Genomic DNA, 12,867 nt, shown 5'->3' with positions numbered 1-12,867 from the left:
GTATTCTGTCTGTGATTCCACTACAAGCCTTAGTTGTGTTGACAACTTATTCTTCTATTTACTCAGATATGTACATTACTTGCTGGCCAACACTTATTTCCTGTCGCTACTTACCCTTGAAAGCAGTAGTGAGCTGCCTTTTTAAGCCACTGTACTCCATGTACTGTGGGCAAACTCTCAATACCTTTAGTGAGGGAATTTCAGGATTTTGACCCAGCAATAGTGAAGGAACAGTAGATGCCAGCTATGGGTTTTTGTATCACGTGAGATAATACAAATCAAGTCTAAGTGGCTTAGAAGGGAACTTGTGAGGTGATGGTGGTCTTTTCCTTCTAGATTCAGGATCAGGCAGTTTTCTATAGTGCATCTTGTAGATAGTAAATACTGCTACTGGTGAGTGTCATTGGTGGAGGGAATGCATGTTTGTAGATGTGGTCTTAATCAAGTGGGCTGCTTTGTCCTGGACAGTGTCAGGCATTTTGAGTGTTGTTGGAGCTGCACTGATCGAGGCAAGTGAGGAGTACTCCATCAGACTCATCTGCTATTGTAGCCACTGTATGGGAAGTCCAGTTGAGTACCTAGTTGGTGCTAACCCCTGCTCCCCCAGGGATGTTGATAGTGAGGCTTCAGTAACAATAACACCATTGAATGTCAAGCTGTGGTTAGAATGTCTCCTATTGGACATGGTCCTTTCTGTGGCACAAATGTCACTTGTGAATCTAAGCCTCGGTATTGTTCAGATGTCGCATTTGATCATGGGCTGCTTCGGTATCTAAGGGGTCATGAACTGTGCTCCATTTCTGACAAGGAAGGAATGTCATTGAAGCATTGCAGATCGTTGGTCCTATTGTCAGTTATAGGAGGCTTTTCTTTTTAAACTCTGCTCCCTATAAACACCAGTCTTAATTGTAATCACTGGATATTATTCTCCATGTTGTCATTTAGGTCACTGCACTAGAGTATAAGCCACCTTGCAGAGTTGATGTGTACAAGGTTTGGCCTTCACAGTTGCTTGGAGATGGAGCTAGTTTCAGTCCATGATCATGAATCAATCCGGAAGTAATGTGAATATTCCAGAAACTTGAGATGCTGCACCCCACTCAACACAATGTATCATTTATTCCTGCAGTTCACTGAGTAGGTAAATGTTTTTATTCGAATAACATTTTCATTTGAATGAGACAACTACATAACACTACAAGATGTTTCACTCTTGCAGTGGTTAAATGTTTAGCACCTAAAACTTTGCGTCAGAATTTGGAGAATTTGATAATTTATTCTCTGAGACATTAACGTTGGTTTGCTGGATGGAGAATCCAAATGCTAGACAAAACAATGAAGAAATGTCTCTCATCAATCTACTCAGGTACAGTTCAAATATGGTATTTATTCACCCATTTACTGTTGCTACAGGAACTGTGAAGCTGCTATGACAGCAACTTAATTCAAGGAATTAAATGACATGACATGAGAAGTGAGATGTAGCTCATGCGGTAGAAATAATTCCAGGGGCGATATTCTGGAATTAATTTTCATGTGACCACAAACACTGTATCAGAGTTTGAACTGCTGTATCAAGGATGTTCTCTTCATAGTGTAGCTGGATGAAGGTTATGATCCCTGTTAATACATTGTATAATCACTCATGTGCAGGAATATTAGTTCCTATTATTGGTGATTTGAACAATTGTGCTGCTTGGTTGGAGTTGTAGATTTCCATGAGTTTTGATTCATCATTCATGCATATATGTCTAGACATAGTACTTTTTGTTCATTAAAATGGTTTTAGAAGCTTACTACATACAATGATCACTTCAACAAAGCCTTGTTGCATTGGGTGGAGATGTGAAAATATACTAAAATAGCAGGTAGTTTAGTTTACTGGGATAAAAATAGAGAGGGGTCAAATATTCTTTTAAACGAGGAAGAATGAAAGGTTAAGGAAAATTAAAACAAGGTACAATGGATGCTGGAAAGTTGAGTATTTCCAGCATTTTGTATTTTTATTTCAAAAGTTTTGAAGAACTTTGTAAATATCCCATTAATAAACAGTCCTTGTTTTTTTTGTAATATAAAACAAGTGAAAGTATGGAGAATGACTTGCAGGTGAAATGTACTCTCATAAGCTAATGTGCATGTTTTGGTTTAAAATGGCAGGCTTCAAACTGCTTTCTGATCTCTGATTAAATGATTTCTTAGAAAGAACATGAATATTCAATTTGCTGTGTCTATCTATCTTGACTAGTATACCCATGAAACTGGAACCCACTGTGCTGTAGTGCATGCACTTTCAATTGCCTCGACCAGGTTATGCACTGTGTCTTCAACTTCGTTGTTAACTAGGGTCAGGTCAAACCAATGTCCATAGGTGTGCTGTAGCATTTCTGATTCCTTTTGGATTTTCTTAAGAGATTCAACCTAAAAGAAAAGAGAGATTGCTTTAAAGATGTGCTCAATTTAGCACTGAAACTAATGGAAATAAATCCGTGTTTCAAGATGTGATAAATTGTGATGTCCCAAAGATATTCAATTTCACCTAACCTGAAATTGCCTACTTTCCCCATCCATTACATTTCTGGATTCCACCCCACTTCTACTCTTTAGCCAAAAGCCTCACTCGTTTCGTTGTTACCTGTAGACTTAACTATTTCAGCATAATCCTTGCTGCTGCCCACATCCTACTCCATGGAAACTTGATATCCAACATGCTGTCTGTTTTAAATATCAACATGTCCTGTTCCTTACTATATGAGCCATGTGCTACTACTTTGGCCTGTTCCTTAATAGTTTAGCCACTCCCCGTCTCTGTAACTTCAGTCTCACCATCTTTTGTTATATTTGTGGGGCGGCTCAGTGGTTTGCACTGCTGCCTCTCAGCACCAGGGACCCAGGTTAGATTCCAGCCTCTGGTGTCTGTCTGTGTGAATTCTGCACATTCTCCCCATGTCTGCGTGGGTTTCCTCCCACAGTCCAAAGATGTGCAGGTCAGGTGGATTGGCCATGCTAAATTGCCCATAGTGTTAGGTGCATTAGTCAGAGGGAAATGGGTTTGTGTGGGTTACTCTTCAGAGGGTCAGTGTGAACCTGTTGGGCCAAAGGGCCTGTTTCCACACTGTATGGAATCTAATCTAAATACCCTTGAATTGCTGCATGCAGTGTCTACAGTGTCAGCTGCCTAGATCCTGATCTCCCCCCTCCAGCAAAACGCAATGATGCTCTCCCCTTACGGTTCCAAAAGCCTACCTCTGCACAAACATTTAGCCATCAGCCTGAACTATTGCCTTGAGAGAGTTGAGTATGTATTATGCTTTTTAGAATGGGACTTAACAGGAACACTTATGTACTGTTAGATTGAATAAGTCTGCTTTTATGAAATATTACATGATTAGTCTACTACTTAATCCATGCCAATCAGAAATCTCCCATGGATTTTTCCATGTTAGCAGACATTATGTGACACCTTGACTGCCCTTGTAAGGTGCTCGTGATCCCTTTGGGTTGTGTTGTGAGAGCAAACATTTGACATATGTTATCTCATTGGGGTTTCTTGCTTTGCATGGTTAAAATTGAGCTTTGTTTTCTTCTTTATAAATATTACTTTTTCCATTTAGGTTTTCCTTTCCTACTTTTGCTATGGAAGCTGGCTCTGTAGTGGCTCAAACTACTGTTAGCTTGCATTCAAGACTTTATATCAAGTCTGTTATGGCCTCTTGTGCTGAACTCCATTACAGCCAGAGTTGTCTGCTCAGCCTGTTAGCCCACTCAGTGTCCTCTAGTGCATTGTGGTTTTCCTTCTGCACATCTCCATATTGATTTTTTAAAAATATTAAAAACACTGAACTAGAGGTGTGGAATGCAGCTGGGACGCCAGTCACTAGCGGGGTCTCTGCACTAACTCGGACAGATTGGTAAAACTTATTTCAATGTTTGTATTTTTATGGCTGTGTATTTTAAAATAATATTTCTGTGACTTCCCATTCTCTACAATGGGAATACAAATTCCATTTTTGCTACTGAGATCCACGCAACCTGACTGAATGTAAAAATCTTTGGAACAAACTTGATTTTTGATTTTCTTCGTGCTCAATGAGACATTACCATGTCCAACAGATTTTATTATTTTAGCCAGCTAAGTTCAATACAATCCTTACCTGATTCCCTGGCTGAGCAGCAGATGGAGCAGCAATAAATACCACCAGTGGTGCAAATTCTGCTGTTCTGAGAACCTTTAGGGCCTGTCATTAGAATGCATACATGTATTATTAGTACAGTACATTAATATTGCAAAACCTGACTGTTTAGAATGTAATGCTATGCAAAATCATGTCGAGTGATGTAATATGATTGGAACTGAGCACAGATGGAGTCATTAGGTGTGCATGTTGGGGGAGAAAAGTCAATTGAAATTACTTTGTAAAATCTGAATACAAGGTAAGTGTCAGATCACCACACAATTAGAAAATTGTGGATTCAAGGCCCTTCCAGTACAGTGCTGGGTTAACAATTCAGCACAATTGAGGGTGCGCTGCACATTTTATTAGTAACATCGTTCTGACGAGATGTGTAACTTAAAACCTTGTTGCCCTCCCATGCTGCCATAACAATGAATAGGGGATTCTCTAGTGTCCAGGTGAGAATCTATCTCTCAACCATCCTTGTGAGAAACATTACTGATATCATCCTTTTAAGCCTGTAGTCTAGTTTGTTTTTAGTGATTTCTTATCTGATAATCCTCAACCTTCCTTCTGTTACATTAAGTTGCAGAGTATTTACAGCACTCCATTTAGCCCAACAGATCCTTCCAAATTTTAATTCTCTACTTAACGTTCCTCTATCCCTTCAAAACACCCTTTCTGCTTCATGTCTTATTTGGCTTATCCTTGAACAGGTTTCTGATTGTCACCTTAACTACTTGTAAGAAGATTCATTTCCTAACTATCCTCTGAGATGACTTTCCACTGTTTGTTCGATACAGTCTTCTATATTTACAATAGAGTTCTTGTTTCCTCTGCAAACAGCTCAATGTCATCTTATCCTGTGTTTTCCTAAATCTTAAAGATTTCTCAGTTCACCCCTCAGTCCTACTACTTTTACCAAACCAAAAACCTCAGCTAGTTCAGACAGGCATGATCTTGCTGTTGTGGTGGTATTCTAAATAGTTCACCTTTGTCGCACTTCCTCAAAGTACCCCATCACAACTTATATTGCAACTGACGTTTTCTAATTATAGATCCATTCTTCAAGCTTGTTTATGTATTTGTTTCATCACAGTCCTCCATATTAACTGTACCCCCCTGTGGTGTCATTGCACTTATGAGTCTAAAATACATGAAGCCTACTGTGTAGAGGATCTTTTGCTGCTGTTGCCTGAAAAATTGAGTGCTTATGACACGTCCACGCCATAAAATGACAATGATTTAGGCCATTCAGCCCATCAAGTGTGCTCTGCAATTCTATCGTGGCCAATATGTTTCTCAACTCTATTTTCCATTCAATGTGGACAGCATATGAAAGGGAATTATATAAATTTCTGCACTGAGGCATTTGACTTCCTATTTGCTAATATGTAATATGGCTTTAATGCCTGCATAGGACTTTACTAAGTAAGGCATTGAAGGAAAATAGACACTTAAATTCAGGTACATCTGCAAAATACTAGTGTTAGCTGGAAAAGTATTTACCAAATAGGAAACTGCTTTCCCATCACTTTCATGTCAGATTGTACAGTCTACTGTCAGACTACATAACTGTACAACTCTTTGCAGTCTTATCTACTTTCATAGAATCTATATAATGTACAGACAGGCTGTGTTTAATATGTCAGGTGGGGAATGTGTTGGTGACAGTATATTTATTCTTGAGAGAAGTCTCTCAATCAGTCCCAATAATATTGAGGAAGCAAACACATAGTTAGGACATACTTGGGGCTCAATGTCCACCACTGCAATTTTGCCCTGGCTTTGGTTGATCTTGCGGATTGTCTCCAACTTTGTTCCAAACATGGCCCCTTGGAAGCTTCCATACTCTAGGAATTCATTACAGGTAATGTTCTTCACCATATCCTCATTGGAAATAAAGTAGTAATTCTTTCCATCTTCTTCATCTTCCTTTGGTGACCTGGAAGTATCTAGTAGAAGAAGAGCATATTATATTAGGTTTCTTTATTGTTTTGTGGGCTGGGAAAGGACAGGAAGTAGTGCTGTCATTAGTATTTATTGGTCAGATTGAAGTTATCAGCCGATTCTTAAAGTATCTGTTTTTGATGCACTGCTATTAGGACAATAATTTTGCATTTTAAATGACTGTGTGTTGGACTCTGGATCAAGTTGCAAAACTTTTGTATGAAGAGTTCCTTTTGACAACGCCATTTGGGTTGTTATGGGGAATAAAGTGAAATGTCCTCTTCCCATGGTGAAGCCTCAAAGATCACAAAGTTAGCAGTGGGAGAGAGGTCATCAATTCATATAGTGAGTTTGTAGTTACCTGGGTATATTTTATCATCATTTTTTTGAAAACAGGTACCACACTGGATTGTTTCCAATACAGCAAGAATTCTGTATTCATTGACTCCCTCAGCAATTTGTAGATGTACAGTCTTGCTGGACCCTCTCTGGTAGGTGCATCTGTCTCTAGGGATGTATTACTTTGTGCCCTTTAAGCCTGTAAAGGAATTTGAATTGAAAAGTACTACAAGTAGAGTACTGAGTAACTCCTCAGTGATTAGTCATGTAGATAGAGTTTTTTTTAGGTGTTCTGCAATAAAGAAATAAAAATCGAAGCTGAAGAGTCATCCTCTGTGTTTTAACCTAAGAGGTAAGTATTGTAGTCTGTGTATCTTTCTTTTGTGGTTGGTAGTATATTGGATGTACGGGGTGAAGCATCTCTCCTTGTAGAGCACCTGGCAGACCATTGCAATTCACTGATGCTCTGAATACAGGATCAGTTCTAATTTACTGTTAGATCTTGAGGCACAATTTTTAGGTGTCCTATAGCAAGAACAACAGTTCTAGGGACTGTATCACAGCAAAGTTGTAAATTCTCAGCAAATATCAAAGTAATCCTAGAATGAAAATATGACTAACTGATTTTGTCAAGATTGTTGAAATACCACAAATACAATGACAAAATTCTACAATTTCTCTCAATAACTTCGCTCAAAGATATGTTGTAATGTTTACTTTTATGTACAAACGTTGCTACAATTTGTTGAGAGAAAAAAACAGTTCTGTAAAGTCAAAAGATTGCAACAGATGGTAAAGAAATTAGCTACAAGCCTTAAATCATGAGCTAGTTGATCGAGAAGTGTACAGTACATGCAATAAATGGTAGATATGATTTGACATTGGAAAGAAATTGGTTCACTAACAGCAGTAATATCATGTTTCTTGAAGCTGTCTAGACAACACTTACGAGGAATTGGATAAGCAAACTTGTCTGCATGTTTAGTAATTAGAACATTTTTGATGTGACTCCGACCCACTCCACTAGCCCCTGCAAATAAATGAAACAATGAATTTTAGTACACTGATAACTTAGCAGATGTGATGCTCGGTAAGTGTGTTCTCTCATTTGTGTTTATCCTAGTGGTTATTGTAGTAATATTGAAACAAAATGGGTGTGTGCCAGTTGACATATACTCTCACGTGGTCCAATATGCTATCTGATATGAGAAAGTACCACTGTACACAAGACCGGGGATGTGTGTATCTCCTATCAGATATACTAATGAGACTCTTCTAGACCATTGTAGTTTTCTTGGCATTGTAAGCTTTCCAACTATTATTACGATTTATGATGTGATGGTAAAAATTTAGTTGGTGCTAACCACCAATACTTACCAAGAAGTACCAGGGTCTTTCGGTTGAATGCAGGGAGTTGTACAACTTCTTCATAGGAGACAAGATCCAGTCGATCAAAGACTATGGAGAAACATTTGAAGACAACAGTAGTAAATTTGAACTATAATTAAATGACAGCTGTCACTGCTGTAACAACAAGAACAGCAAGAAATCAATGACCACTGTTTGCTTTTCTTTTTCTTTACTGCGAATGGCTATTTGTGTAGTGCATGGTCCCTTTAAGATTGTTGCATAGCTATGCGTTCCTGTTTCTTAGTGATCTTTGTGCACTGCCTGTTTGTTGCTTGCATGATATGCCACAGATTGTTGCACAGCTGCACGTACTTAGTGTTCATACGGAACATTGTAGCATCACTGCTTTGATAATACCATTTTTACATGTTCAAAGATAGTTTGTATTTACATAGTACTTTAGATGTACTAAAATATCCAAACAGTTAAAGCACAATTTGACACTCGGCAACATAAGCCTAGCATTTACTAGGTCAGATAACTAAAAAAAACACTAAATAAGATGGATTTGAAAAACTCTAAAAGGGAGGCACAGAGATTTCGGAAAGGGATGCCAGAGCTTAGAATATTGATAGCTGAAGGCTCCAACAATGGTGGAGAGATTAAAATTAGGGATTTTTGAAAGGCTAAAATTAAAGCACCTCTGATATCTTGGAGGTTATTGAAGGTAGAACAGATCATAGGAAGGAATGAGGCATGGACAGATTTAAAAGAAACCCGGATCAGGATAATAGAATCCCATTGCACGTTGCAGAAATAGCAGCTTTTAATTATGTGATATCTTTGGTAACTAGCCATAGTCTGTGATTGACCAAAGGCATATCTACCAGAGATTGATAGGTGGTTATATGACCTGAGGGGCTAAAGCAAGGAGATAGATCTTCATAAACTACCTATAGTAAATATAGGAATTTAACTCATGCCATGAACACCATACTGTAGCCATCTAACCCATTGAGCTAATTGATCCCATGTGTCTTCAATGCAGTAAAATGTTCCTAGGATGTTTATAGGGGCTATCAAACAAAATCTGTTGAGCCATGTAAGGAGAAGTTAAGACAAGTGGGTAAAAGCTTGGTCCAAAAGATAAAACATGAGGATTTCCAAAGGAAAGATGTAGCGAGGTAGAGAAACAAAGGGACATCACAGCATTGTGCTCACTCAGTTGAAGGTATGGTCACTAATGTGGCACAATTCAAGTTAGGTATTTGCAAAAGGCCAGAATTTCAAGAACTTAAACATCTTGAAGGGTTGTGGGACCGGAGGAGATTATAGAGATGTGGGACCAGGGGTGAACCACTATGTTATTGAGATTAAGGATGTGGAATTTTTAAAATTGAGGCACTGTTGGATTAGAGTCCAAAGTAAATCAGTAAGAACAGGGTTAATTGATGTGTGGGATTGGTATGATTTAAGTATGGCAGCAGAATTTCAGGTGAGTTCAGAGGTAAAAGTCCAGTCAAGAGCAGTGAACAGTTAGGCTGGAAGTAAGATAGGAACAGATGAGGAATTCCACAGCAGATAAACTGAAGCAGGTGCATAAGCATGTGATATTCTGGAAATCAACTAGCAATCTGGAGTATTGCAGAGACTGAGAGGAGGCTAAGCTTAGATCATAATAGATAGAACTAGTACGGTTCAGCTCAGGTCAGTGGTCAGGCCCAGTTTTGAAGCAGTAAAACCAAATCCACATTGATTCAAGGTTAGCTGGCCACATAAAAGTAACAGTAAAATAAATAATAAAATTCCTTTAAAAAAATTAATTCAATGTACAACTTTCACTTGTTCATTATTTTGTTCTTTAGATCCCACACAGCCTACTACATTCCTTGATCAGAAGGGTGAAAAGGGATTTCCCAGTACTGTATACACTGAACATTTACCAACAATGTCAGATAAAGAGGGATATGGAGCCATACTTGCACTGTGCTTGGCCAGATATTTGTCTTTACACTGCTTTTTCTTCTTCCCAAACATTCCACAGCCTGAGGTAACATCTTGGTTAGCTGTATTCCTATTGGCCACCCTCCTATAATGGTATAAGTAAACAAGGAACAGCATTAATAATGTGAAGCCACAATTTATATTTTAGCAATTTCAATTCCTGGGGCAAATGTACATGTCTAAGAAACTGTGCAATCATTACAAAAGTCCTATCAGTTGCTCTCATATCTCTATCATTTCACAAATAGTAACAAACTTAAAATGTATATAATTGAAGTATAATGAGACCAACATTATGTGCTTGAGAATGAAACACTCCCATTGTAATGAACAAAAAACTGATTTTCCACCAAATGGTCCATAAACTGAACAAAGAAAATATTCATTGATGGAGTTTCAATTTACAGAGTGCTTTAATTATTCTGGCTGACCTTTACCTCAACTCCATTTCTGGACTTTTGAACCAACTGTTTAAAGTCCTTACCTGGTTTTTAAAAATCTCAATTTCAGTCTGATAAAGTTAACTGCTATCATTTAAACTGCCTTCTGGGTACTGAATTCTAGATTTCCACTACCTTCACCGTGTGTGAATGTACTACTTGGTTTCATTGCATGGTCTAGATTTAATTCTGATAATTGTGACCACTTGTTTAAGATTCCACCAGCTGAAAAACCCTCTATGAATTTAAGATATCAAAATTCTGTTGTCATTTTTGACATTAGTCTAGCTCTTGACTTTATAAACTAAGAAATACATGCTATAATTCTATTTCAATCCTTAAAAAATCCTGGCAATGTAATCAACTGTATTGTATCTCCAGGGCCAGCATAATCTTCCTAAGGTGTAGTATTTAAATCTAGTGCAGTTCTCCAGGTTAGGCCAGAGCAAGGCTTTGTACAAGTGTACAATCAGTTCCTTCTATTTGTATCCAGCATCTCAAATATTGTGGTACAGGAGGTACCCAAGGAAGGTGTGTTTCAAACATCAGCCAAACTGGTTGATTGTCAATGTGCAAATCCCTTCATTATGGCTATGGCAGGCACTTAAGACAAGATTCTCCTGGTCAGCTAGAACTGTGTTTTGGCTGCAATGCAGCAGCCTTCCCGTGTTAAAAGACTCCACATACTGTGTTCGCTTTGTTGTAAGAGCCTGATGATGACTTTAAAAGCACAAATTAAATGCCAACATTCCATTAGCCTTTTCAATTGCTATAAAAGTACAACTATTCTTTATAGGCAAGGAGTTCAGCCCAATTTTTTTTTTCTCAAAGTCAAACCCATTCTCAAACACAAGTGTTATGAAGAACTGCTAATTTAAAAGAGGTGTTTGAAAAAAACTTCAGAAACAAAAGTGATCTGTCTATGGGAATGAAACAGGCTTTTACTGCAGCATTGAGGTGATAACTACTTCACTCTTCCTCTAAATGTAATTGTATCATTGTGAGGCACGTGATACCATTGGAAACAAAGGTATGCAGTGCAGTACGTGCAATTGTTTAAAAAAAGCTTGTAGCTAATAGCATTATTACAGCGGTCAATTTACCCAACAGTTCATCTTATAAATGGATATACTGCCAATATTGAAACCTAGTGTGACAGTGACAACAAGGCACAGAAGTGAGAATGAGTCAAAAAGATAGGAGTACAAGAAGTAGCATTAGAAAGCAAGAGACACTTACTTAGCGGTTGTCTCGCCCTATGAGACAGTGGAAAACTAGAAAGTCAGAAAAAGTGCACAAGTACAGAAACCAAGAAATAATCAAAAAAGAGAGAGAGAGACACATCCAAGAGGGAAGAGAGTGCAATAGAATGATAAGTGAAGCAAGAGACTAGAAGGAAAGGTGAAACTAATATAACTAAGTGATTCCAATTAACAAGTTAGTTTCTGGGCTGTGATGTTTGTCCAACTCAAAAACATTTTAAACAAACATGGCCCACTCATTCACCTTGGCATACTGCTCAAACAGGATAGATGGCACTGCTTTAAAGTCATTATCTCTAATTCTATCATTGTATTACACCACCCATCGGTTTCCAACAGATGGTTCTTTCTGTTTTGGTAAGGTTAGTGCATACCATTCCTGCAGTTCAGGGGAAGGAATTAATCCAGTTACTTTGCTCGAGTTCTCCACAGTACCCTGCCACCAGTTGGGATCGTCCTTGCTGATTATCTTAATAATGTCACCAGTCTCAAACTTCAAGCCAGCCTCCTTGCAGGGGATCAGATCATCCTTCTTTGGGTCATAATCAAACTGAGCTCGCATGTACATCTGGAAAAGAAAAGGAAAATATGTAATTTTGTAATAGGTAATATTTCATCACTGCACAACCAAGCTGTCCTTGGGCATATGAATGTAACTAGTAGAAGCAGGAGTAGGTAAATCCAATCCCTTGAGCCTGCTCCACCATTCAATATGATTATGGCTGATCTCATCTTTGCCTCAACTTCATTTTTCTGTCTGCTGTCTACATTTTGACAACACATTGCTACTTAAGTGTTCTAATTTATTCATTCATTAAATACTAATTAAATGTTCTTGATTCATTAACTTACAACATTTTGAGAGGAGTTAGAGTCCTTAATATTTTCAGTATGTTGATCAATGTTGATCAATGCTGGTCAATAGAGTATAGGCTTAATCTTTCTGATCTGTGCTAGCTTAACTGTTCTCAGCAGAAGAGTTAGTGTAAGTGACCGCAGCATCCTTTGCTTAGATCCCAGCTTTTGCTGCTGTATAATTTTTCCTGGGTCTAATTCTCACAGACCAGCATTTTCTTCTCAACTGCCTTCTGTTCCAGTGCAGTTTCTGGTTTGGGGAATATCTAATGGCTTGGACAGGGCAAGCAACAGCAAGGTTCTTCAAGCAAGCAAGCTCCTGCTAAGCCATGCAAAGTGAGACATTTTCTTCTGAGGAAATGCAATTCACCTTTGTAAAACGATCTGTTCAGGCCCAGAGGCTGTTCAGAAGTAATTCCCATGTTGCATTTTTTAAATCTCCAACTTTTTTAGTCATATTTAGTGTGGACCTTAAGGGTTTTGACACCAAGTTCA

General features: G+C 38.3%; 1 protein-coding gene across 2 annotated transcripts in view; it reads right to left on the bottom strand.

The window, feature by feature from the left end:
- Window positions 1-1,129: 1,129 nt before the first annotated feature.
- The window catches only part of mpp1 (MAGUK p55 scaffold protein 1), a 70,371-nt gene continuing 58,633 nt past the window's right edge, over window positions 1,130-12,867 (bottom strand). For both annotated transcript variants that reach the window (XM_072594975.1, XM_072594976.1), the window contains 7 exons: window positions 11,892-12,085; window positions 9,791-9,900; window positions 7,839-7,919; window positions 7,411-7,491; window positions 5,922-6,127; window positions 4,152-4,235; window positions 1,130-2,418 (listed from right to left, as the gene is read on the bottom strand). In XM_072594975.1, the coding sequence (XP_072451076.1) occupies window positions 2,242-2,418; window positions 4,152-4,235; window positions 5,922-6,127; window positions 7,411-7,491; window positions 7,839-7,919; window positions 9,791-9,900; window positions 11,892-12,085 (933 nt within the window). In that variant the 3' untranslated portion in view covers window positions 1,130-2,241. The remainder of the gene's footprint in view (window positions 2,419-4,151; window positions 4,236-5,921; window positions 6,128-7,410; window positions 7,492-7,838; window positions 7,920-9,790; window positions 9,901-11,891; window positions 12,086-12,867) is intronic.

The sequence above is a fragment of the Chiloscyllium punctatum genome, chromosome 25 (assembly GCF_047496795.1).
Source record: "Chiloscyllium punctatum isolate Juve2018m chromosome 25, sChiPun1.3, whole genome shotgun sequence".
Taxonomy (NCBI): domain Eukaryota; kingdom Metazoa; phylum Chordata; class Chondrichthyes; order Orectolobiformes; family Hemiscylliidae; genus Chiloscyllium; species Chiloscyllium punctatum.
The sequence above is the reverse complement of the archived record's forward strand: the minus strand, read 5'-3'. Positions and strand labels throughout refer to the sequence as shown.